General features: G+C 55.8%; 1 protein-coding gene across 1 annotated transcript in view; it reads right to left on the reverse strand.

Annotated features, from left to right (window-relative positions):
- RNF169 (ring finger protein 169) overlaps positions 1-15,688 on the reverse strand; it is a 23,686-nt gene extending 7,998 nt beyond the window's left edge. Inside the window, exons 1-4 of the mRNA XM_080559987.1 lie at positions 14,854-15,688; positions 6,905-6,981; positions 1,271-1,417; positions 269-381 (exon numbers count right to left, since the gene is read on the reverse strand). Of these exons, the coding sequence (XP_080416113.1) occupies positions 269-381; positions 1,271-1,417; positions 6,905-6,981; positions 14,854-15,310 (794 nt within the window). The 5' untranslated portion in view covers positions 15,311-15,688. The remainder of the gene's footprint in view (positions 1-268; positions 382-1,270; positions 1,418-6,904; positions 6,982-14,853) is intronic.
- Between the last annotated feature and the right edge of the window lie 9,830 nt (positions 15,689-25,518).

Genomic DNA, 25,518 nt, shown 5'->3' on the forward strand with positions numbered 1-25,518 from the left:
TTTGGTAATTTACACCTAGTCAACGATTTTTCTGCACCATGGGATGAACACTGAACGCGTTAACCCCCAGGATTTTATAACAGGTAGGAGGAAGTCAGACACTTTACCAACGCTAAAATTTCAGAAAAGTTATTGCTTGTTTTAGATTTGGATTGGATTTTAATAAATTCAAAGCATCTCGGGTACGTTTAGAAGAACAGCAAGAAGAACAAGATATTTATGTCTGTAATGGACGTAAATAAACTCGAATCAGGTCTCAGCATCTTACCCTGAAAGGAAGGCAAAGGAGTAGGCACTGGTCTTGGAAACGAAAGCTGACCGATGCGTTTGCTTGCCCTGGAATGGTTCTTCATTCTCCGAATCCGAGAGGCGTTCGGGAAACTGAGGTCAATCAAGGAAGAGTTAGCTGACACGTACGACAAAAAGAATCACTTGGAAAACAAAGGGCTTTCTTGCAAAGGTATTAAAGATTCCAAAAGCCTCTGCTGTGATTACACCTAGAGGAAATAAACCAAGAGTGCAACCTCCCAGCAAGGTAAACGCTCGTGGATTCTCTTCACCGGAACCGTAACAGCTCAGAGGCTGGTTCCAGAAGCATAAATAATGCAAAAATAAGCACACAGCTCCTACGTAGAGCTGTGACTCACTGAACAAAGAGAATTTAACGATCAGACACTGGATGGACAGGAAGCTTGAGAAAATCTTTCAACAAAAACACTTCAGGACATGATTCAGTGCCCGCATAATCCTCTACCAATCCCTAATTCTTAAGAGCATTTCCTGTGGAGTCTCACAGCTGAAATGAGAAATGGGCACCACTCAGCAGGAGGAATCTGCTGGGCTACGGCATCGTATAGCTGTGCTGCAGGAGCCATGGAGATACGCTCACAGGAACACCCGCGGATTGAGGACACCCGAAGCAGAGCAGGCACCTCTGCAGGTTTAACCCACATAACTGGAAGAGCCGCACCTCCAGTCCTGAGTGAGGTGGGCAGAAGGGGAGAAAAACCCCCGGAAGAACATCTCCAGTCATCAAAAACCTTCTTGGAAAATAGTTCTCAACAGCACGGATCTTTGTAAACTGTTAACTCATCCCCTTCAAGGCTATAGAGAAGTCAATCCTGGAAAGCACCCCGTGTCAACATCCACTGTCAAAGGAAGAATTGTTTTAAAAAAAAGCAACTCTTGCTCCACGACTGAATCTCAGCAGTAATTTCACCCCCCCCAGACAGCGTCTCCGACGTGGATTGCCAAGTACAAGCTTACTTACACACTCCTGGTTGGCTTTGAGCACCACAGATTCGTCTTTTTTCTGCTGCTCTTCCATTTTTCTTTTTCCTGCTTCCATGTCATCCAGAATGAGCTTGTGAATCAGATCCTCGGAAGCTTTTTCTTCTTGTAGTTTTTCTTCTCTCATCTGGAAAACAACGACAAAGGAGACAGAATAATCGAAGTGTCTCAGGTGCCACACCTGGCTGTCAACAAGGGGTTTTCCAAAAGAGCCTGGCCACATCATTTAATTTTGTGTCTCCAGTTCTCTGCTCTAGAGCTGTTGCCTACTCAGCAGCAGTCACGGGAAGATGGGGTTGTTCCTGCTGCTACACGAACAGCACGGACATCGTCTTTGCGTAACAGCAAAGGCAACAAAAACAGCTAGGTGCAATGGTTGACGAAGACTTCTCTGCCACGCTGTTTTCTAGAAGAGAGACGAAAGCTTCTGTCTGCTTGTAGGTAACCATACAACAAATAGGAATGTGCAAGACAATGCACGTATACAATAACGTCACGCGAGCTACGCTTCCATTTTAGTCTTCAAATGGACCACAACGCGATACCCACAACTCATCAGGTACACAGACAGCATCACCTACATGCAAGTTCGTTAGTTACAGCAATTCTCTAATAAATTCCATGGATGCGTTGGGATAGAGAAGACCCAAAGACATCGTCCAACCCTCTGATGGCCAACTGGAGGCCCAAAGTTTTCCAACTGGAGGCCCAAAGTTTTAATTCTTTCTAATCCTCGTGTATTTTTAGACATTTTCAGGTTGCTTTTACCACTGGCAGCAACTCCAAAAGGTTACGAGGCGACGTTATTTCATCCATCCGTCCTGCACTGCCGCGTTTTCCAAGCCTGAAGGCTGAACAAGGCATCCCACAGCACATCACGGCAGCCTCAGGAGCATCCAGCCACATCTCCCATCCATGCCCTGCACCGATGCTGCTTTTGCTGTGCCTTGTAGACCATGCCCCTTCCAGTCCCAGATGCTCCTTCACCTTCCCCAAAGGTCCCCTCCCCATTCCTGAGCTTGTGCAGCCCAGTAAGAAGAGAAGTGGGTTTTAGAGGAGTGCCAGCACTTCCCCTGCCCTCCTGGGAAAAGCAGGAGCCCTCACAGTGACCGCTTCCAACTGACCGAGGCCAACCTTTGGTTTCCAGCAGCTCCTCCTGGCGCAGAGGTTTCAGCCTTCCCGAGCCCAGGGGTTATCCCAGCACGGCCGCAGGCTCTGCTCAGAGCCAACAAAGCCCCTCTTCTCCTCCCTTCCACCACCTCTTCCTGATGAAGATCTGCAGACGCCTTCGGTACCACCGCCCGGCTGAGCCCGTCCAGGCAGCATCACCCTCGTCTCTCCTCCCTCGTCTCGCCCAGCCTCTCCCCTCTCCCCGAGCTTCAGCTCGCACGTAACGCCGTGAATAACCCCCGTAGGTACGTGCATGGACCTGCTCCTCCCTCCTTCCTCCACCCACCTCCGTGAACGGTGATCCTCCTCTACAAGCCCAACCTTTTAGAGCTGCAGCTCCGCCGCACCGATCATCCGCGGCCGTGCTGAGCACCGGCACTTCCAGCTCTGTTCAGGCCGAGCGCGGTGGCTTAGGCGGCGAGGAGCTGTCCTGAATTTCCCTTATTTTCTTCTGGTGGCTTCCCCCTTTTCTCCTGGGGCAGCAGTGCCCGGCTGTCTTCAGGCACGGACGGCTTTCACGGGCAGCTCGGGTGCTCGTCCTACGGCGCCGCGCACAAAGAGCGTGGGTGACACTGCGACAGCTCCTCGCTTCTCCAAAAATACTCAGTATTTTCATTCCCTGCTGCAGGGAAAAAAAAAAAAAAGCATAGACATGCAAGGGAAGCTATCCTAAAATGCGAAGGGAAAGGAAACGGAGTTCACAGTGCGTTACACAAACGGCACAGCAGGGTTTTCAGGCTAGGAAGGACCCAAACCCTACAAAATCCAAACCCCACAGGGATGAGGGAGGGTGAAGGAGGACAAGAGAAGGTAGAAAGATGAGGAAAAAAAAAAACCATCATTTGGCTGGTTGTGGGTGTTCAGCAAACGGTTTCAAAGGCAGATTTTACTTCTTGTTAAGCAACGCCTTTAAGATGTGTCTTGAAATTCCCGATCTATTCATAAGCTGAAGCAGGAACTACAACACATCATCTGCCGGAGAGATTATCGCCACGTGATTCAGACACGGGGAGTGCTCCGCTGCACATCTCGTGAGCTTTCAGCAATGCTTCTGTGCTTTCAGAGGCCTTCAGGAAGGATCCGAAAAAATAGGTCACATTGAGGCGCGTCGTGAGGATGACTTCTTGGGCTGGCTGAGTCCTACCCAGTGCTCCTGGACCTTTCAGCTGTATGGAAGGAAGCTAGGTGGAAACCTTCCCTTTTTTTCCTGATGTCCAAAATTATACTCAGCTCCCAAATATAAAGCCGCAAGCATACGTAAGAATGCACAGGAATATTTAATTTTAGGCAAGCCCATGGACAGCCAGCCAGAGGTGCCAGCACGCACTCTGCCAATGGCCAATGCCCAAAACCAGGAGGCTCTCCCTTTACAGAGGAGAAAAAACGCATTTTAGGGAAAAACCTCTCTTTGTAAAGAACTTACATACTCTGCTTTAGAGACAAAAGTGAGCGAGTCCCTAAGTGAGTCTGTGTCAGCATCCGTGGACACCTTGCGTGTGAGACTTGTGGCCAAGTCTCTGGCCCTGCTGGCTGCAAGCGAAGCCAGACGCTAACGATGAGGCGCACGCTAATCCTGAAACATCGCTTTAAAAAGCCTAATGTCGATTATCTCCCGGAGCGGGTGATTACATTGCAGTACCGTGCTAGGACATGAGGAGTGGGAACTGAAGCAAGCCAGGGTGAAACTTCTCCCACGTACCAAGTGATGAGACCAGAGGGAATGGTTGCACCGGGGGAGGGTTAGGTTGGATTTTAAGAGAAATTTCTTTACTGAAAGGGTTGCGAGGCACTGGAATGGGCTGCCCAGGGATGTGGGTGAGCCACCATCCCTGCAGGTCTTCAAAAATTGTGGAGATGTAGAGTTTGGTAGCGTGGTTTAGTGGTGGACTTGGCAGTGGTGGGTTCGAGGTTGGACCAGATGATCACAGAGGTCTTCTCCAACCTGACTGATTCTGATTCTACCCCGGGAGAAGTACCTGATGCTCTGCAGCACCTCTGAACTCCTGGATGCTGCCCCATCAGCTGCTACCAGCAGCACGGTTACCGCACCTCCTTTTAACCTCCTGTCACCGTTTCAGATACCACATTTGGAACTTAAAAAATGCCGTACAAGCCACTGATTGATTTTGAAACGGCAATCTTTGCTCGAGATGTGGCAACTTCAGCACTGCTGTTTGAAAAAAGTCTGGTAGACTCACGCCTGACCTCTCCTCCTCGCTGCACGGAGCCGAGCGTCAGCGCACGCCTTGGCAAGCGATCGGCCACTCGCGACAGGACAGCATGGGAGGACGAGCTCTGTTTGTAGCACACGGAAACGAGATCCTCCTTGGGAAGCAGATAAAATATGAGAGCACCAAGCGAGTTGCATACAAGGAAAATTATTCTTGCCATCCTGCGCTTAGGCAGCAAACCCTTCACCTCCCTCCGAGAGCCAGGTCACCACTGGCGCTGAGAAAATCCCACCACGAGGTTATCCACTCTGAATAAATATTCTTCGGCGTGCTGTTCCAGTGACTGTCTTGGTTTTGACTGCAAAAGGCTGGGCAGCAGGGCCAGGAAAACGACTCACGTCTGGGGGATGGAACAGCTTCTTGAAGGCTCAGGGAGAAGCCTCCGGACACCGAGGGAAGGCCGGTTATACGCCAGCTTTGGTTCCCAAATCCGAGTCCTCTGCGTGGTTCCCAAATCGGAGTCCTCTGCCTCAGTTTCCCCGAAGCGCTGGCACCAGGAGTCTCCTCCTTCTGTGAAGCAGCAGTCAAAATTCCCCCTGGAACAAGGGAGAAGCTGGAGCGCATCGTCACCGCCACGCTGCCGGCACGGCCACGCTGCCGTTTTCCCTGGGGCGAGCAAAAAGGGGAACAGGAACGAGACGAAACCATCCCCGAAATGCCAGAAACACGTTTGAGTATTTCCTCCTGATGGGCGCGGAAGGGAGAAGTGCCGGTGCTTGCTTATGGGGCATCTTTTTGAGGTCAAGCAGCAGACGCCAGAACCGCTCCGGGTTGCTGCAGCCCGACCACAGCTCAGATTGCTCCTCTGAGCCTCACGGCACCTGGGGCTGGCTCCCAAACCATCGTGGGAAGTCTCCAATCGCTATCGCTGCGAGATTTATAAACCCTGGCAAGGTCTGCAGTAAATACCTACAGGAACAGCTTTAGTTCTTTGCTAAGCCAAAGACACCCCGAGTACACTCATCCTCTGGGTCCCAGGGAAATAAATTGCCCGATACAGTGATCCACATCCAAGTTAATTAATAAACCAGACTTTTGTCTCTCTCTGCCCAGTCTTGCAGCACTGCCTAACCCACCTCTGCTTCAACGGAGCGCCTCGCCGCTGCCAAAAGCGCCACGAGCCGCAACACTTGACACACAGCACAAGGCACCCAGACCAGAGAAGTTTCTGTTTCTTAAAAATCGGCTAATGAAAGGTCACGGTCAGGCAAAGTCACCCGAGTGACCTGGCACTGCTAGCTCCACATAGGGGGAAGCAGGAGAGAAAACCCTTCCGCATTAAATCTGCCTAATTTATGTGTCATTTTAACGCAAGCGTTTCTTGGTTATTTACCTTAAACACCACCTAAACAGTGTTTTCCTACTCAGCATCATGCAGTGGCCAAGGCTGTTTTTCCATCTAAATATCAGCCTTTTCCGTTGTTGTTGAGACCTTCAATCAAAAACCCCAAAGAAAACTCATCAAGGATGAAGCAAAACGCCATCACGAGGACCAAGGTGCTGCTCCGGCAGGGCCACGCACGGGTCCGGGCACATAATGGGATTAGGGATGTGGGATTTGGGATTTAAGAAAATTGGATTTAATTTAACCTTTATCCGCTCTGCTACAGCGGTTATTGCTCTCACTGCAATGATTCTCACTTACAAAGCAGCCAGCTTCCATAAAGGACTAGCCACTGGATGATTTAGATTCAAGCAATCCCTAGTTTAAATGGAGAAAATATTTTCCCGGACTCTAATTCCAAAACAGCTGGAAAGCTGTTTTTCCCCTCTTAATTTTTGTCTTTAAATAATGGCTTTTCCTGCCTAAGGACAGACAGAAAACTCAGTTTTGCGATGGACAGTTAAGGAGAAGGATGTTACTCCAGGAGGAAGGAGAAGTCGCCCTATGCTGCAAAACTTTTTATGGGATTGACTTTTTATGGGATTTTATCCGCAAATACGGATGCTCCAATAAACCCCACACAACTGAGGGCTGTGTGAGGTCCACCACGGACGGTCCGTGCCCACCTCCCGGCTCTGGAAGGCAGCCCACGGCACCAGAAACTGCTTTCTGCACGCTCAAGTGCATCTCCCTGAACTGTTTGAGCAGCAGAAGGGGACAAATGGTCGCTGTTCCAGAGCAGGAACTGAAAGCCCTTCGTCGTCCTTACAGGTGGGATGGCGTTCCTGCTGGGAACCCTGGAAGAAAAACCACAATGAGAGCACCGTACCTTCCTCAGCTGGCTTTCGTATTCCTCCCGAAGCTCCCCTGGTTTGCTTAGCTTAATGGGCGCTCTGAATATGAAGTCTGGAAAGAGAAGAAGAAGGAGGAAGGACATTTTAGTGCAGGTGGCCGGGGCTGCCCGGACTGCTTGCCCAGCAGCTCCCGCAGCGGTTTCCCACAGCTGTAGCACACCTTGGCACACCTCTGCCTGCCAGCCTCACACCCACAGGCACCCCAACGCAGGCTAAGGTGGACAACGTGGGCTAAAAGCCGATAAAATCCCCTCTGCACCCATTTTGCTTCTAAACTCACCACCAGAACCCCTCTAAGAGGGAGCAGGAGCGCCGCCAGCTCCCGAATTTAACAAATCACGCCGTATTTCTGCGAGGTTCGCACGCTCCTAAGGCGAACACACCTCCTGCAGTGGAATATGGACTAACAGGCTGTGCTGTTTCTAAAAAAGCTGCTGCTCCACCTTGCACGAGCTAGTGCTAGGACAGAAATGCCCTCCCCGTGCTGTAAACGGCCACAGGCGGTGTCGGTCGTGGCCTCGAGCTCCCCGTGCGCGTTATCGGGTTGGATTTCCACGTGTGATGCTCCTACAGCAACCTCTGAGTGCTTGGGGCTCAGCTCAGACCTTATTTTCACCACTAAAAGGCATGTTTTTGTCCTCCAGGGTAACACAACCTACGGGTTAAGCTGAGGGAGCGGAGCAGCAGCGAAGGCAAGCCGTGCCACCCGCTCCATCGCCCACACGGGTTCACCAGAGCTCTTAAATAAAACGTTTATAAGGTTGTGCTGGTTTAGCTAAAACGGTCGGTTTTACGTACAGCACCTGTATGCAGCAAGCGGTACGTCCTACGGACACGCCAAAAAGCCCGGGGACCCACGTTTCCAGCTCCGCGTGGAATAAAGGCACCGAGCGCACGTGGCACCGCGGTGCTGCATCCTCCCCGCCGGCCCCGCCTCCACCGGGCTGCTCGGCAAAGTTTCCTCTTTCTTCCAAGAGTCTCAGCTTTTTTTACCCCAAGGTTTAAGGCTGGGACACCCCCAGATGCGCAGGGTTTAGGGACAGCGGTACTTTCCCAGCCCTCTTCTTTCCAAAAGTTCTTTCGCTTCGGGGCCGGCGCCCGTGCCAGGACAACCTCAGCTCCCAGCTCTTGAGGCTGCCAGAGAGGGGCCTCATCCTGCGGTGCTCAGCCTCGAAAAGTCGTCAATTCCTGCACCATATGAGAGGACAGCGCATTTCCTCATAACAAAAAGTGATGTTAAATAATAAGTGGCATTTGACGGGCAGCCTCAACACCCCTCGATGCCTCAAATCCTCTCGATTTCAGCCCCCAGAAGGGGGCATCGTGCCCGGGCACCGTTCGCCTGCACTCCCGAGCAGCACCCAGCAAATCCAGCAGCGTGGGTGGAACAACAGACCCCAAACAGGTCACCTCGGTGCAGAAATCCTTCAATTCCCCATCCATTGTCCTGCAAGCCAAAGCTCGGCCGCTCTCAGCAAGCTCTGCTGCTTCCTTCTCCCCTTCGCTCCCGGGGGGATAACCAAACCTCGAGGCTTTGCTTTTTTTTTTTCCCCTCTTCCAGCAGCTGGGGTTTCTGTTCGGAGATCTGCACGCCTCCAAAACACAACGCGATTTTCTGGCTGCGAATGCAGAGAGGTTTGGAAGCAGGTTTCCGACGGGAGCAGTTGCTCCAGCTCTTTTCCAAGTATTTTATTACGGAGTTATATGAAGAAATGCCAGCTGTGTGCTGCACGCATACGTAACTCACCCTGATAAGGGCATTGGGGGAACACCTGGGGAGTTTCCCCGTTTTCCTGCCCCAACCTGGGGTGTCAGAAAAGGAGATTCTTCACAACCCGCTCGCCAGCCCGGGTCCTCGGGTGCCAAATTCACTGCCTCCCCCTGTGCCTCCTCTCCAAGAGATGGGCTTGGGGAGCTGGTAAAGGTACACAAAGCCACAAAACGGATCCATGCATGCAATAAAAGGAAGATAGAGAAAAAGGAGAAATCCACCAGTGAACACGAACAGCGGGTGCAGAAAGAACGAGATGGTGAAATAATATGAAAACATCGGAAATATGAAAAGTTTCGGCATTTGTGATCATTGATTTTTTTTTGCAGAACAAACAGGAGCACAGACACAATTTATAAATAACAAAGATGTGAGAAGGGAAGACGTTTCGGAAGAGCCTTCCTGCATGCTGTTGCTCATCCGTGGCACTGGTATGGTTTGCCTGGCTCCCAGTGGCTGCGGCTTTCACACGAGGCACGCGAACAGGTCTTCTGCGAGGATTTACAACATTTGGGGGTCTTGTGGGGATATAACCAGATGAAAGGCCATTCGCACTAAAGGGAACGCACCGAAGTGAAGAATACAACAGACTGTAAGTGGCCAGACCTCTCCGGGGACGTGGCTGGAAGCAGTCGATGCCTGCACGTGGTGCGCCGACGCCGGTCCCGGTGCAGGTGGGAGTCCTGTCTGGTGTCCTACAGACGTGATCCTACAGCAGCAAACGCCTTGGGATGGGAGATGAGAGATGGAGAGGCCGTTGGGATGCGAGGGACAGGAGGGGTGGTGCTGGAAAGCTGCCGAAATCCAAGCTGCGGGTGGTTTGTGATGGCTCTCGAGGCTTCGTGGAGCAAAGGGGCCGTGGATGCGTACCCAACTAATGTTAATTCCACCTCACCTCCTTCTTTGGTGGGTTGATTAGGGGTTGAGGGGGAAAAAAAGTCACCTCCCAGGGGTGAGAGGGTTTGCACCCGCTCACAGTCGTGCTCTATGAAGCAAGTGAAGGACCAGTGGTACGAGCGGGCACCAACGCGCTGCAGCACAGCCCCTGCAGGAACCTGCCCCCAGAACGCAGGCACTACGCCGGCACTGCCCTAATCTTGTTCCGGACAGAAACACATAAAGAAATAAGGCAGGAAGGTGAGAGAGCAGGAACCAGCACGCTGCTGAGGACGTTAAATGCTGCCCTTAGACATGGTGCGTGAGGGTGACATCGATGGAGAAGCTGCAAGGAGCGGCAGCTCCTAACCTTGTGCAGAAGGGGAAGAAGATTTGCTGGGGTCAGTTTTTTTTTTTGCTGGGGTCAGTCTTGAGCCCTTCAGGCTCATGGACAACATCGCAGCACAGATGTGGTGTTGCCCGAACTCGAGGATCCAGCAGCACTCGAGCTCGCCCCCTTTCCCGGAGCTGCTGGGGCCAAAAACGCAGCAGCCACGGTGCCAGCGTGGGCTCAGCAGGCACGGATCCATCACGAGGCTTCCACGTGTGATGCTTCCCTGCCCATCCTCCGGTTCCTGCGATTTCTGAGTCGTTCCCTGTCCCAGCACCTGAGGAACAGAAGGGTTTCTAACAGCAGGCTTTCTTCTATTGCATTCAGAAGCACCTAAAAGCTCACCCGGTTAACTAGCTATAACCATTTCTCAGCAGGATGCCCAATTTGCTGAACAATTATCTTCCAAGAGCTAACGATCAACAGCCAGGCCAGGACAGCACCCCACGTCGTCACCGGGACTAGCCCAGGTCAGGTCCTAACCAGTCCCTTCGCTACCGGCTCCGATGGTAGGTTAAACACAACGCGGAGGAAGAGGAAGGTGGTGCTCCTTGGATGTGCTTAATTAAATCACTTGGAACCTCCGATGGTGCAGGTCTCAGTTGGGTTTTTGGAGTCAATCCCTGCTTTTCACGCAGCACGGGAGTGCTTGGCCAGGATTGCTGTCTGCGAGCTCGTAGCGCTGTGCTCTAGAGGGAAAAACAATCTGGAGACAGGCTGCAGAAAGCAGAAGTGGAAGGAAATCAAGGAATCACCTGGAAATGTTCGAGAACTCGACCGGTCTAGGTCAGCGGGACAAGAGGGCATCCAGAGCCAGAAAAAGGCAGGAGGAAGGGGAGGAAGGACGGGGAAGTCACGCCAGACGGCTGGCCATCAAAATGCCCTCTCGTTAAGGGCTCGGTTATTGATTGCACGAATTTCTGCTGGGCAGGAGAGACAAAGGAAGTTGGCTGAATTTGTAACAAAGGAGATTTTGGTTGGGTATTAGGCGAAATTTCCGTGTGTTTAGGTTGTTATACAAACGTGGCCAGGGAATTCGTTTTTTTTGGGGATGTTTTCACAAATGGATGCCCCAAACGTTGACCTCGGTGCAGCAGAAAAACCTCCCCCATGGCTTTCCAAAACCACCTGCAGGTCTCTTGCTGAAGCAGCCGTTTATTATCCATGCACCAAGCGAGCAGCTTCCAGCTCCTGCCCAGCGTAACAAGCCTCTTCCCTGGAAAACTGAAGTCATGCTTCGCTGTTCACTGCTCCTTCGGGGATTTTCCAAGCTCCCCGAAGACACCCATACCCTCTGATGGCGACATCAGGAGCGACAGGCAAAAACCTATCAGTTTGGTCGAACCTGGGCCTCGTGCCCGCTGTTGGAGAACATCGAGCCCCGTCCTCATCCACCTCTCCTTCCATGAATTTCATTCCACTTGTCTCGCTGCTGGGCACTCCATCGTCCTCGGAGAAACGTAAGCGTCCTGATTTTCTTACGGCTCAGCCTGAGCAGCTCACCAGGAGCGTGGCACATGCATCCTTGCTCCTCTCGGCTGCTTCAGCCCAAAATCCAGCCTCTTACCAGCATCCAGGGGCACGTTTCCAGCTGCCACGTGGGACCCACGGATGCCTGGGTGCTGCTGCTGGGGGAAACGGGAGCTCAAAGGGCAGCGGGCGCCTCCTCTCCGCTTACCTCCGTCCGCTTTTGTTTGGCGAGCGCCGCGACGAGGACTTTGTCTTCCTGTGTATTTGTACAGCACTTAATCCCTGATCTCTGCCAGGGTCTCCCCAAGTCCACTGTGGTGTTCAAATCCCAGCAAAGGACAGAAATTGAGACTCAAAACCCGTGCTGGCTGCCCAGTTTAAGCTAGAAGCTTCAGCCAAGTCAAGATGCAGCATCTCTCATGTTTAAAAAAAACAAAAACATGAAAAGTATTTTTCTCAATCATTTCTGCAGGTTTCAAGTGATTTAATTGTGTCAGCTTATTCAGTGTTTGCTGAGAGCCCGACTGATGCTGGGGGCACCCCTGGGTGCCGCTGCTCGCCCCCTGCCCCAGCGGGGCCCCGCGGAGCCACTCGCCCAGCCCCACGTCCCGGCGGCTGCCGGAGACCCCGCGGAGGAGCCCCCAGCCCCTCTCCGGGCAGCCCGTGCCAGTGCTCCGGCACAGAAGGGAAGTGACCTGGCGTTAAGTGAACTTCTTGTGGGTTAGCTCGTGCTGGTCACTCGGCCCCGCAGAGAAGAACCCGGCCCCGCTGCCTTTATGGCCTCCCCTCAGGTGTTTACGCACGCTGGCGAGTCCCGGGAATGTCTGGGGAAGGCAGGCAGACCCTCGCTGGAGGGAGGATCAGGTTAAGAAACATTTAAACAGAGGTACGTGGGTCCAGGTGACTTTACGGCTCCTTCTCACGCGTGGAGAGTTGGCCAACGTCATGGGGAGGCCGCTCTTGAAAGGCCACGGCAATCAGGAGAGGTTCTTGGTGCTCTGAAGAAAGCCAGCGTCGCCCCTCTCCGAAAAGGAAGGCCTCACCTCGATCCCTGGTGACGGAGCCACTCATCCCGGAAACCGCCTCCAGGCACACGGAGAAGGAGATCGGGAGCAGCCGCCGTGGATTTACGAAGGGCAAAGCAGGATGGGGCTTGCCTCGACCAGCGAAGGGCCACGACGATTTTACCTGCCAGGCTCTTCTCAGCAGCACCCAGCGGCGGGACAAGAGGCAACGGGCACAAAGTGAAACGCAGCAAGTTCTGCTGGACACCGAGAACGCTTTTTGGGATTCCTGACGGGGCGGTTAAGGTGGCTGCGGAGCCTCCATCCATCCTTGGAGAGGGACAAACCCCAATGGTGCTGGGCAGCCCAATTTCCACGCTGGTAGCCCAACTTGCCACCTAAGTGGTCAATGAGCCCCACAGCTTCCAGCCTGGATGCAGCAGCTGGTGCTGCTCCAGGACGAGCTTGTTCTTACCGGGAATGCCATTCGAGATGAGAGCTCGTTTGAGCTCGCCTCATCACCCGTTAATTGAGCCACTCCATAGCCTTAAGCACGGCCTTGTGGCGGTGAGGCTGATGCGGAGCGCTCAGCACAGCCCTGTTCAGCACCCGGGGTGAGGAAACGCTGGGACCACGCGGTGTCAGCCATACACACAGCTCTGCGTTTGGGTGCACACCCCACGTTCCTCCGTGCTAAGAGCCCTCACCACTCTCTCCAAGCCACTTCCAGAGCTTCGGGAAATTCAGGTGGGCAGCAAACGTTTATCGAGACGACTACCGGGTGCCTGCTGCAAAACGCACGCACCTGAGACAGCGCGAGACAAGCAGAGAGTCCAAACTCATTTTTTCATCAAATATAAGCGTTCCTGCAGCGTGGATGTTGCAGGCGAGGGCAGACCAAGCAGGGCCAACAACCAGCAAGGAGCAAGGACCAACTCAGCGGGAGGTTTTGCGGCGAAGCAGCGGGCTGGTGGCTGTCCCTCCTGTCCCAGCGCGGTGCATCTCCCCTCCAGGCAGTCCATCAAAAAGTCATCAAATCCGGCAAACCCTTGCGAATTCCTTCCCAGCAGAGGTTAGCGGGGTTGGTCTGAACCAGCAATTTAAGCCGTCTACACTGATGGTTTTCCCCGCTGACAGGAGCGGGACCCGGGGGCCAGCAGCGTGCCCCGCAGGGACAGGTTGGGGCACGGCTGAAGCGGCACGTGGGCGTTCATCCGGAGCTCAGCACCTCGCCGCGGCTTCCAGCAGCACACAGGAAGGCTCCCACAGCAAAGAGGTGCTCACGGCGACGGTGGACGATCCTCGTCAGCGCTGCCTGCTCCGGGCACCGCGCAGGGAAGGAGCCGCGCCAGGGCTGAGCAGCGTGCTGGTGGCGCTGAGCTCACCAGGTGGGGAGGAAACTCCACAGAAAAAGCTCGGGGATGACGGACTCGCCGTCAGCGAGGACCAGGGCTTCACCACGATTCCCCTCCCGAGGAAGCGCAAACCTGCCTGATGTTCAATCCCTCCGGCCAACGCCTCCGTAACCGTTAACTTTTTGGGCAGTGTTACGACAAAATAACCGCCTGCTGGCCATCGGATGGTCCCAGCTGGTGCCACCTCGTGGGGATGCAAGGCGACCCGATGCTGCCCCATCCATCCCCTTACCGGTGCCACCAGCGAGAGGCTTCCCAGGGAAGGGGACGGGGGGCTGATGCCCTTCACCCCTGGCTGGCGTTCTCATGCCGGAGGGGTGGGGAGCCCTATGCCCCATGTCCCCTGGTGGTGGTGGGGCAGCTGCAGCCCCTTTATAGGATGGTTTGGGTTGGAAGGGACCTCAAGGGCCACCCAGTTCCAGCCCCCTGCCATAGGCAGGGACACCGCCCGCTAGATCGGGATGCTCAGGACCTCGCCCAGCCTGGCCTTGAGCACCTCCAGGGATGGGGCATCCACGGCTCCTCCGGGCAACCTGTGCCAGGGCCTCACCACCCTCTGGGCGAAGAGCTTCAGAGAACCCCAGCCAAGGTTGGAGGACTTTCAGAGAACCCCAGAACCATTAGGGTTGGAAAGCCCCCCGGGGACCATTTGTCCCCCATGCCACCACCCCCCACCCCTAACCACCACCTTCCTAAGCCCCCCAGCCCCCCCCCCCCCCAAACCTCCCCTTTTTAAACTTAAATCCCCCACCACCGACAAACACCCCCCTCCCCCTGCCCCTCCACCCACCACACTGCGGGGCCGAGCCCCGCGCACCCTCACCACACCCGCAAGCCCCGCCCACCAGCTCAAGCCCCGCCCCCCGCCGCAAGCCCCGCCCCAATCCAGCCAAGCCCCGCCCACCGCCCACAGGCCACGCCCCCCCGCTCCCCCCCCCCCCCCCCTCAGCCGCCGCGGCGGTTGGCGCTGGGGGAGGGGCGGGAGCCGCCACCGCACCTGGGTCCGGCGCCCGCTGCTCCCCCCCGCCGCCTCCTCCTCCTCCTCCTCCTCCTCCTCCTCCTCCGCCTCCTCCGGCCCCAGCGGCGGCGAGGCGGCCGCGGCACAGCGGGCAGCGCAGGCCCGGGCCCTGCAGGCAGCGCTGGAAGCAGGCGAGGCACAGCGAGTGGCGGCAGGGCGGCGTCACCGCCTCCGCCAGCGCCTGGCGGCACGCCGGGCACTCTACCGCCGCCGCCGCCTCCGCCGCCGCCTCATCCTCGGTCTTCTCCGCCGTCCCCGGCCGCCCCCCCGGTCGCCGCCGCCCTCGCCCCACCGCGGCCCGGCCGCCGGGGCCCGCCGCCGCCGCCGCCGCCGCCATCTTCTCACACTTGGAGGGGACGCGGCCCCGCCCGCCCGGGTTCATCTCCATATTCATGAGGCGAGGCCACGCCCCCCTCCCTCCGTGGTGAATATTCATGAGGGGAGGGGATAAAAGGAAGGGGAGGGCGCCGCGTTCTGTCAGTGCCCGCGGGGCCGCGTGGGGAGGTGGGGGCGCGCAGCCCGCGGCTCCCCTCAGGGAGCTTCCCTTCGCGCTGCCCCAGTGATAAAAGCACCGCGCACAACCCCTCTTCCTTAACAGCCCTTTTCTATCCCGACTCGCTGTCACTTGCGGTTTACACCCACTGATTGCGCTCCCCTTTAGACTCACCGACAGACCAAACCCGCCTGAGCTCCCCTTTGCGTCTCCTGCCGCCCGCAGGCACCCAGGGGCCCCCCAGAGATCAGCCGGTTATAAGCTCTGTGCCGCATCAACAGGCAGAGCAAAGAGCCTAGTTCCACACAAACCACGTAGTTTAGCCTTTCCTGGGTAATATTCACTCGTATTTTAGCATTTTATATGTTAGCGTTTTGCTCAGTGCACAGTTCGCACCCCCAAATCCCATCCTGACGTGGCCTTCCTGTCAGCCTGGCTGGCAGGGCTGAGGATCAAGGGGACCTGCACCCAAACCGCTGGGCTCCCTCAGCCCAGGCAAAGAAATTGGGCTAAAAACCCCCCAAAGCAGCCCCACGGCGCTGAGCAGAGCCTGGCTCCTGCAGGAGGCTGCGAGGACCGCGCTGCCGTACACCCGCCGCTGTCAGGGTTCGAAGGCTTAGCGATGCAGGGTCGATTATTTCCATTAATAGCAGTTAACGAACATCCCCTGGAGGCTCAATATGAGGCTCAATATGAGGAACAGCCGTTTCTGAAGGAAGACCGACAGCGCTTGGCCCCCAGCGCCAAGCGATTAGCAAACGAGGAGGAGAGCTGCGACCGAGCAGACTGACAATTTAACAGGCAGCTTTTACCGAGAGGGAAAGGCTTTGAACTATTTTCCTCCTGAGAGGTGCCGCGTCCTGTGGGGGAACCTTGGAGGAAGAGATGCAAAATCGCATTTAATCGTGCTGCTTTCTGGCGGGGAAGGGAGGGTGTAGGAAGGAGGGACATGGGGGCAGCAAGAAGCCAGGCAAACGCTTTGGGAACAAGCAAGTGGGGACCAGGCAGCAGGGCAAAGGCATAAGCAGATGGTGACAGCGAGGACGAGCTCCGGGTGCACAGCAAACCCCAGCTCTAGCCCCAAGGGGTTATCGGCTGCCTTAGGAGCAGGTTCCTGGGATGTGTTTCGTGGCAGCTCCCCAGGACGTATTTCGTAGCAGCTCTCCTCGCCCGCTTCCTCCTCCTCCGGGCAGGATTTGCAGAGGGATGCTTTTCCAGGAGGGAAAGGTTGAGGAGAGAAGCGGTGGCGTCCGGATGCATGTGCTTTCCTCGGGAATGAGGGGAATGAACGCAAACCTCCCTGGCACGCTGGTCATGGAAGACACACGCTCTGCGGAGGTTCAGACCCGTGTTGTCTCACGCACCGGCATTGCCCAAGAGGGGGGCAGGACTCATGGAAAATGGGGCCGGCCAGGTCCCCAAGGGGGGTTGTTCACTCATCCTCTTTCCCTGCAGCGGGATCAGCTCAGCCTGAGTCACTCCCGAGCAATGCTTGTTCATCCTGTTCTTTAAAACCTCCAGTGCTGGCAACCCACCTCCCCCCGGGGCGGCTGCCGGAGCCTATCCCTGTCACCAGAAAGTTTTTTTTTTTCCATTGTCAGGCATAAATCTCCCGTAATTCAATGTTCCTGCTGGCCACGTTAACCCACACCCCTCCCTCCTGCCTCGGGCGAGTAACGGAGGCGTCCAGACTGGCAGCTGCCCTGAATTAACTGCTCCCTGAATTAAGTGCCCTGCTCTGGGGATCAGGTCCCAGGGCAGGGGGATGCGTTGCACCCCTGGCTTTCCCTCCTGTCCCCCCCTTCCCCATGCCAGGAACCTGAGGGGTAAAACAGGGTATGTCCCAAGGGGATTGTTAGAAAGGTCCTTGGCACAGTTCTGGCCTCGAGCAACTGGCTCCATCCCATCCCCGGGCACGGTTTTGGGGTTACTGAGGCCACAGATAATTTCCCCCAAATATTTTGGATATGGCCATGAACGAAGCCACATGCAGGCTTGTGAGGTCAGACCCCGGCTTGTCTGGATGTTCAATATCAGGTGCACAGCTCTGTCCTCTCCAGAAATGACGGGTGCAAGGAGGCTCGGGCAAGTCAGTGCTCTGGTGTTTGGGTTATTCATCTGATGGGGGGTCCGTCCAGCAATAACATCCCAAGGAAGATTAATCAATTCTAAGAGTTAGCAGGGAAGAAAGAGGGGGATAAACCATCCCTGAAGTTCCCATTACCCTGAAACTTCCCCTGCTGTGAGCTTGCCCTTTCCCACCCTGGCTGAGGGGGCTGAGGTTGGGGTGTTGCAATGTGCAGAGGGAGCAGGAGCAGCTGCTTCTTCTGCTGGCCTAGGGGAGGGGGACATGGATCCACCTGGGCTTTGTCATGTTCTTGTGTGCCCTGGGAATAAGGGGAAGATAGTTGTAATAGAGACTTCAGAAAATCATAGAATGGCTTGGGTTGGAAGGGACCTCAAAGACCATCCAGTTCCAACCCCCTGCCATGGGCAGCGATGCCACCCACTAGATCAGGTTGCCCAGGGTCTTGTCCAACCTGGTCTTGAACACCTCCAGGGATGGGGCATCCACAGCTTCTCTGGGCAAGGTGTTCCAGTGCCTCACCACCCTCTGAGTGAAGAATTTCCTCCTAACCTCTAATTTTTAGTCTCCCCTCTTTTAGTTTAAGGACATTCCCCCTTGTCCTGTCATTATCTGATTGAGCGAAGAGTCGCTCTCCATCTTTTTTATAAGTCCTTTTTTATAAGTCCCCTTTAAGTACTGAAAGGTTGCCATGAGGTCCACCTGGAGCCCTCTCTTCTCCAGGCTGAACACCCCCAGCTCTCTCAGCCTTTCTCCATAGGAGAGGTGCTCCAGCCCTCTTATCATCTCCATGGCCCTCCTCTGGACCCACTCTCCAGCCCCACACCCTTCTTGTGCTGGGGGCCCCAGACCCGGATGCAGGATTCCAAGTGGGGCCTCAGGAGGGCAGAGCAGAGGGGCACAATCCCCTCCCTCCCCTGCTGCCACCCCTCTGGTGATGCAGCCCAGGGCGCTGTTGCCCTTCTGGGCTGCAGGCGCACACTGCCGGCTCACGTCGAGCTTTTCGTCCCCCAGAACCCCCAAGTCTTTTTCCTTAGGGCTGCTCTCAGTGAGTTCCTCTCCCAGTCTGTGCTCGTGTCTGGGATTGCCCTGACCCAGGTGCAGAACCTTGCACTCGGACTTGTTGAACCTCACGAGGTTCACGTGGGCCCACTTCTCCAGCCTGTCCAGGTCCCTCTGGGTGGCATCCCTTCCTTCTGGTGTGTCAACCACACCACTCAGCTTGGTGTCATCTGCAGACTTGCTGAGGGTGCACTCAATCCCATCGTCTACGTCGTTGATAAAGATATTAAACAGCACAGGTCCCAGGACAGACCCCTGAGGGACACCACTTGTCACTGGCCTCCACCTGGACATGGAGCCATCGACCACCACTCTCTGGGTGCGGCCTTCAAGCCAACTCCTTATCCACTGAATGGTCCACCCATCGAATCCAAATCTCTCCGATTTGGAGACCAGGATGTCATGTGGGACCGTGTCAAAGGCCTTACAGACGTCCAAGTAGATGACATCGGTTGGTCTTCCCTTGCCAACTGATGCAGTCACTCCATTGTAGAAGGCCACCAGATCGGTCAGGCACGACTTGCCCTCGGTGAAGCCGTGCTGGCTGTCTCACATCATTGTCTTCCACGTGCCTTGACATTGCTTCCAGGAGAATTTGTTCCATGATCTTGTCAGGCACGGAGGTCACTGGTCTGTAGTTCCCCAGGTCCTCCTTTCTACCCTTTTCAGAAATGGGAGTGATGTTTCCCTTCTTCCAGTCACCAGGGACTTTCCCTCATTGCCAGGACTTTTCAAATGCCATGGAGAGAGGCTTGGCAAATCCATCAGCCAGTCCCCTCAGGACCCCGGCACGCATGGCATCGGCCCCCGTAGACTTGTACCTGTGGAGATTTGTTCTCTCCTGGTGTCAGGTCACTGCGTCCACCACCTCTCTCTGGACTTCTCCATCCTTTAATGCCTCCAGCAGCTCCTCATCAACTGCTATGCAGTTGGAGCTCGTTTATCTGCAGCAGGGCAGAGCTCTCAGGTTTTGGGCACTCTACACGGCTGAGGCGGTGCCGCTAGCGGGAGAGGCGCCCGTTCACACAGGGACGTTTGTGGCTTTAGGACATTCTCGTGGCTCACAACGCCCATCAGCCCACAACACTCATCAGTTTTCTTGGGGCATCCTCTTGGAGAGTTTTTTCTTGCAGGGCTGTGCGCTGAGCGGGACAGACACGTTCAGCCTCGTCTCAAAGATCTCCCGCAATGGGGCCCCGGATGCCTTCCCAGATTTTCTGTCCCAATCTTTTCCTATCTCACTCTTTGACCTGAATTTCTCCTGCTGAAATTTATGTCTGCGATTCGTCCAGTTCCCCTGGGATGTCTCCTCCTGCCTGCCGTCCTGTCTGAACAAGTCTTTGTCTCTATTACATAATGATATTACTTTATAATTCTTCTAAAATCCTGGTACCAAAACATCCCCAACCCTGTTTTCTACCACGTCCGTCTTCAGGTGTGCGAGAACTTCTTTCTCAGCCTTCAGCTTGGCCAGGGTGACATTTATTTATTTGTTTTTCTGGGAAGTCCCAAGCTGCATCGAGGCTGCATGTGGCTTCATTTCGCCAAACGGAGCTCTGGCCGCTTTGGGCATTGCCTGAAGCACAGATTTTAGTAGTGCTGGGGCTGGGTGTCACCCTGATGGCGATTGTGCTCAGCGCCCTGGGAACGTGACTTGGCACCGCGGGCATCTGCTTTCAGGGGCTTGAATCAGCTAGAAGATTTTTTATATTTGTTTTTCAAGCAAGTCTTGGTTTCAGCATCCCTTTCCAAAGGAACTCGGTGCTTCTGTCGGTGAAGGAGCAGAGGATTTCCGTGAGCCCGGCCCCATCGCGTGCTCACTGCAGCTCCCTGAGGAGCCCCGTGCCCAGCCAGGCCAGCGGTCACGGCGGCACCCCCGAATTGTCTGCGTGCAGGGGAGGGGAATCGGAGGAAATCCGAGCCCTGGTGCTGGTTGCTATGGAAATCTCTTGTGTTTCTCTTCTGCTTCTTTTCATCTATTTACCGTGGCACTAAAACTATTTGCTTTTTTAGCGTTAATTCAAGCCCCTGGTGAAGGCCCTCTGCTCACCTGAGCGTTGGGCAGGCAGCTGAGAAGGTGCGGCTGCAGAGCTGGAGGCGAAGCCTTGCACCGCTTGAAAGACCCAAGGGGATCCACAAAACACCACAACGACCATTGCCAGGGATCGACGGAGTCTTCGTGGCCTTGTAAAGCCAAGCGACAACACGAAGGAGGCGTCGGGTTGGTGCTGGGGCTGGACTTCGTCCAGAAGCTGTCTCTGCGGGATGGAGCCAGACAAGGTGTGTTCCTCCCGCGGGAGTAGCTCCTCGTGGAGCAGCCCGTCCTGGAAGGAGCAGAAGATGCAGGAAGAGACGATGCTTCCCCACCGAGCCACCCTGCAGAGCCTTAGCTCTCTGCAGAGCCCCCAGGGGCAGCAGGTGGGGTTTGGAAGGGGCTCACTCCCAGATTTTCTCCTGCGCATCCAACTCGGCCTCGGCGGGACTTGGTTTCTGAGATTCCTGCTCGTCTTCCGACCGCAGCGCCGTGACTGGGACGTGCGGAGCTCAGGGCTGGCCTGCAGAGGGTATCCTAAGCCTGTGCAAGGCTCCAGCCGTGCGTCCCGCCACCCCAAGCCAAAACCTCTGCCTTGCCCAGCCTGCCGAGGAGCAGTTCTTTGCTTCTCACCTCTCCTGGAGCTCCTCTTGCCCCGGGGCTCCTCCTCGCATCTCTCACCCCTTCCCCACCTTCTCTTGGTCGCTGGTCTCCATCCCTGGAGGGAAACCTCTGCCCTGAGTCACCGTGCTCTCTGTCAGCAGCTCACCCAGACGACTTGCCGGGTGTTGGTCTTGTGCCTGCCGGCACACTGAGATGACCCAAAATTACCAAATTTCCCATTCCAGGTCACACGGCTCCATGGGTAAATTCTCTTTCTGAGCCTCATCAGTCAGTGGCTGCCTCAAACCCTCAAATGTGCGGATTTAGAGCTCTTACAAATCCTCCAGCGCTCCGATTCCTGCTCAAATTTGCTTTGCCTATGGTAGTTGCGGCTCTTTGCTCAGGGAACAAATGTTCCCAGATGCCGGCAACCCCGTGCTCTCGCAGGGTTTGACCGGACCCTGTCGTGTATCTGCAAAGCCCTCAGGGACACAATTTGTGTTCAAGGAGCTGTAACGAATGGCCTTACCTCCAGCTCCCTGGGCTGCACGTATCCCCTCCCACAGCTGTGGGATCGCTGTAGGGTGATAAACGCAAAGGCTGCTAATCCTTTTCCCCGGAAGGTGAAGGAGGAGAGGAAGGGCGATGTCCCCTGCAGGCTGCAGAGCTCGAGGGGCTGCGGCGTTTCGAGGCAGAGCGAGCATTCGCCGCTTGCTGAGTGTTTTGAGGTCAAAGCCAACCCTCTCTGCTTGGTGGACGCACGGGGATGAGGCAGGAAGGAGGGGTACTAGAGCTGTGTGGGGAACTCGCCCCGAGCAAGGGCAGCTCACCAGCAGCCAGGACAAGAGGTGGCAGCACAAAACCAGGTCAAGGCTCGGCCCGAAGGGTCCACGCCAGTTCTCCTCTCCACTGAATGTGGAGCTGCAGAGCCAGCAGCGGATGTGGCTCCTGGAGATTCACATGGGAAGGCCGGATTTACTCTGCGCCTCTGAGAAAAATGGTTTTCCTCCTCATCCAGCGCTCTCCATGGGGTGCCCAGATGGAGCAGTGAGGAACAGAGCCACCCACACCACCCGCCCCAGTTACCCGAGCGTCCCTCTCTACCCCGTGATGGCTCCAGGGCTGTCGAGCAGGACAGGTTGAGCGGCTCTGGGCCTCAAGAGGTGGAGGCTTCTCCCTGGTGGCCAGTCTTGGATTTGGAGGGGAATTAATAGCTGCTGGAAAAGCAGGAAGGGGCACGGACAAGCTTCTGAATCCCCAGGAAACACTGGCTGCCCACGAGGCTCCAGCATAGGATGGGATGCAGATGTCCAGACGGTGCCAGACATGGTCCCAGGACACACCAAGCACCTTCCCAGCATCGTGCTGAGCTCTGGCCTTTCCCTCTCTTGCTTTCCTCTTTTTGGGACCCCCGTGGTGCTCCTGCCGTGGTGACCTTGGCTTTCTGCTGCCGACACTGTTGTTCTGGGGACGCGGCGAACGGGGTTTCCCTGGAAGCCGGCTCTCTGGGGACACGGATGGGGAGCAGGTGCTGTAGGATCGCCTTCCCCCCTTTCGAATGCCCTGTGTCACTCCGTGGCACCAAGGGGGTTTGGGGAAGTTGGATTTTGCTCACTTTAGCCCTACCGGTGGCGTATGGCAGAGTATGCCCATCCTGCTCGGATGGAAGGGCTCTGTCTCTGCTGCTGTAGGTGACCGACGCGGACTTGTAGCATGTTGGATGCGTCAACTCCTCCTCCAAAGGTACCAAACGTGAGCCGAAAATGAAGTGTGCGGTGACCGATCATCAGCGGGGTTGAACGAAGACTGGAGCTACAACAGGGATCCCACCTCTGCTTCGTGCAGGGTTCGGGTGTCAGCCTTCCCTCCGGTTGCAGTTCGTAGACTCACAGAACCCCCAAAAGGTTTGGGTTGGAAGGGATCCTAAAAATGGTCCAATTCCAACCCACTCTGCCCAGGCTGCCCCCAGCCCCACCCAGCCTGGCCTTTGGGCACTGCCAGGGCTGGGGCACCCCCAGCTCCTCTGGGCAGCCTGGGCCAGGGCCTCAGCGCCCTCAGAGGGAAGAATTTCTTCCCAATCCCCCCCCTCACCCTACCCCCTTTCGGTTTAAACCCCCTTATCCTATCTTTATATTTTCTCAGGCGGTGCCGGGACGGATTTGCTCGGGGTCTCGTGCAACACCCCGTGTAAAAACCCAGCCGAATCCACGCGTGGAGGTGACTTTTCCCTGCTGGAGCCGGCTCGGGCGCCGCGCCTGGTGGAGGAGCAGTGTGGGGGCTGCTGTGGGGCCGCAACGGGGCCGCGGCGGCGCTGCGGGATGACCGGCGGTCAGGATTCATGCCGGGGCTCCGCGTGAGGAGCAGCCCCCAAGCAGAAGTGACACGTTTTACCTCCTCCATCCCCGTGGCCGGGCTCGCTCCTGCTTTTTGGCAGCTGGATTTCATCGGCCCGGCTGTGACGCTCCACGTCCCCCAGGTTTCCAGCCCCGCCGCCCGGCCGCTGCCAGCCCTCGCCTTCCTCCTGGCCCACGGGGCCAGGCTGCAAACTTCCAGGGAAAAAGAAGGGAGAGCAGCCAGCTCCCGCGGCCCGCAGCCCGGCCAGCTCACGCTCCTGCCACGAGGCTCGCGAGGCGGGGGATGTTGTTGGAGCCCACGCTGTTTGTTCAGTAGTTTGTAGGAGAAGCTCGGTTTTCATTTGGGGAGAAGGAAAAAAAATAAAATAAAATAATAAAAAAATCCTCTCGTCTTCCTGCTTGCCCAGAAAACATGAAGTGAATTTGACCTCAAGGCTCGGGAACCAGAAGGCAAATAAAAAGGAGCCAGGTTTTATTATTTGCAAGCCAATCCCGTGTTTTTTTGGAGCCTGATTCACGGTCGCAGATGGATTGGTGTTGGCAGTATCAACCTGTCAGCCAGATTCCGTCACAGATTAAGATAAAGAGCCTGGGTTTTGCCAAGGGGTGAATGTATTCTTTATTAGATGCAACAGAGACGTAACACAGCACCTTGCTCCTGACAAGACCGGCCTTTATTTCCTGGGTCTGCGCTTAGGACACGGCTGAACCCTCCCGAAAGTTTCGGCCAGGATCGACAGTCCTGCATTCAGCAGCTGCCCTCGCAGCGGAGGCACAAAATACCTTCATTGACTTGGGCTTCGCATCCCCATTTTTCTCAGCGCTTTCAGACCAACGCTACAAGCGCGCTTTTCACGTCTGCCCTGGGCGAGGTGCTGGGGGGCTGGAAGGAGCCCGCTGCTTGCCCCGAACCCTTTAGCCTCCTTAACGAGGCCGGGCAAGAAAACAGAGGAGCGTTGCTAGCAAAATCCAGGGGCTGGAAAGGAGAGGAGAGGTGAAACGAGGAGATGCGGAGATGGGACACCCGATAAATCTGAACGGTCAGGGCAAACCCGCACCACCCAGAGGCACTGAGCTGCTGGCAGGGATGGAAAGACGGAGAGAAAATGGGGGTGCCCCGAGCACCGCGTGGGACATCCCCATCACAGATCCTCATCCCAGACAGGGAAATCCTCATCCCAAACGGGGATATCCCTGTCCCAGAGGGGGACATCCATGTCCCAAATGGGGATGTCCCTGTCCAAGGTGGGGACGTCCCCATCCAGGAGGGGAACAGCCTCATCCAAAATGGGGACATCCTCATCCTAAATGGGGGGATCCTTGTCCCAGATGGGGACATCCCTGTCCCAGATGGGGAAATTCTCATCCCAGATGGGGAAACCCTCATCCCAAATGGGGACATCCTTGTCCCACACGGGACACAAGGGGGGATTTCGCTGGCTTCTCTGAAGAAAGGCTTTGTAGCTTGTCCTGAAGGCGGGCGGCCATTTCAGGATTCCTCCGCTTAGCCAAGGGGCTCCCGCGTCCCTCCGTCGGTCCTGCAGCCGAACCATGCTCGCAATTCACAGGGGAGGGCAGTGAGCGGGGCGGTGGGCTTATTTTTAGAGCTCGTGAGCAAGTGGATCTGTGCGCGATGCTGTGCTCTTCCAGGATCACAAATATTCCCGAGCCAAGGTGGGGCGAGGACCCGTCTGCCTCTGCTTGCTGTGCTTCCGTGGGTGCCGCCTTCTTCCAGAAAGGTGCGTCCAGCCCACGGGGGTGAAGAAATGCAATCTGACTTCTCGCACGCGGCAGCTGGAGCAGAAGGCAACAAAGCTGAGGATTTAAAGCGTTATTAAAACGGGTTTCTTATCGCAAAGATTTCCCGTTCTCACAGCCGGCTCCGGGAATGGGGGCACCTGCAGGTTTGGTGCAGGGGGTGCTTGGCTTGGGACAGGGACAGAGACAGACAGAAAGAAGAGAGAGATGGAGAGAAGAGCTTTTTTTTGCAGAAATTCCCCTCGGCCATTTCCTC

Source organism: Anser brachyrhynchus, assembly GCF_964034855.1.
Source record: "Anser brachyrhynchus genome assembly, chromosome: 1".
In the NCBI taxonomy this organism is placed as follows: Eukaryota; Metazoa; Chordata; class Aves; order Anseriformes; family Anatidae; genus Anser; species Anser brachyrhynchus.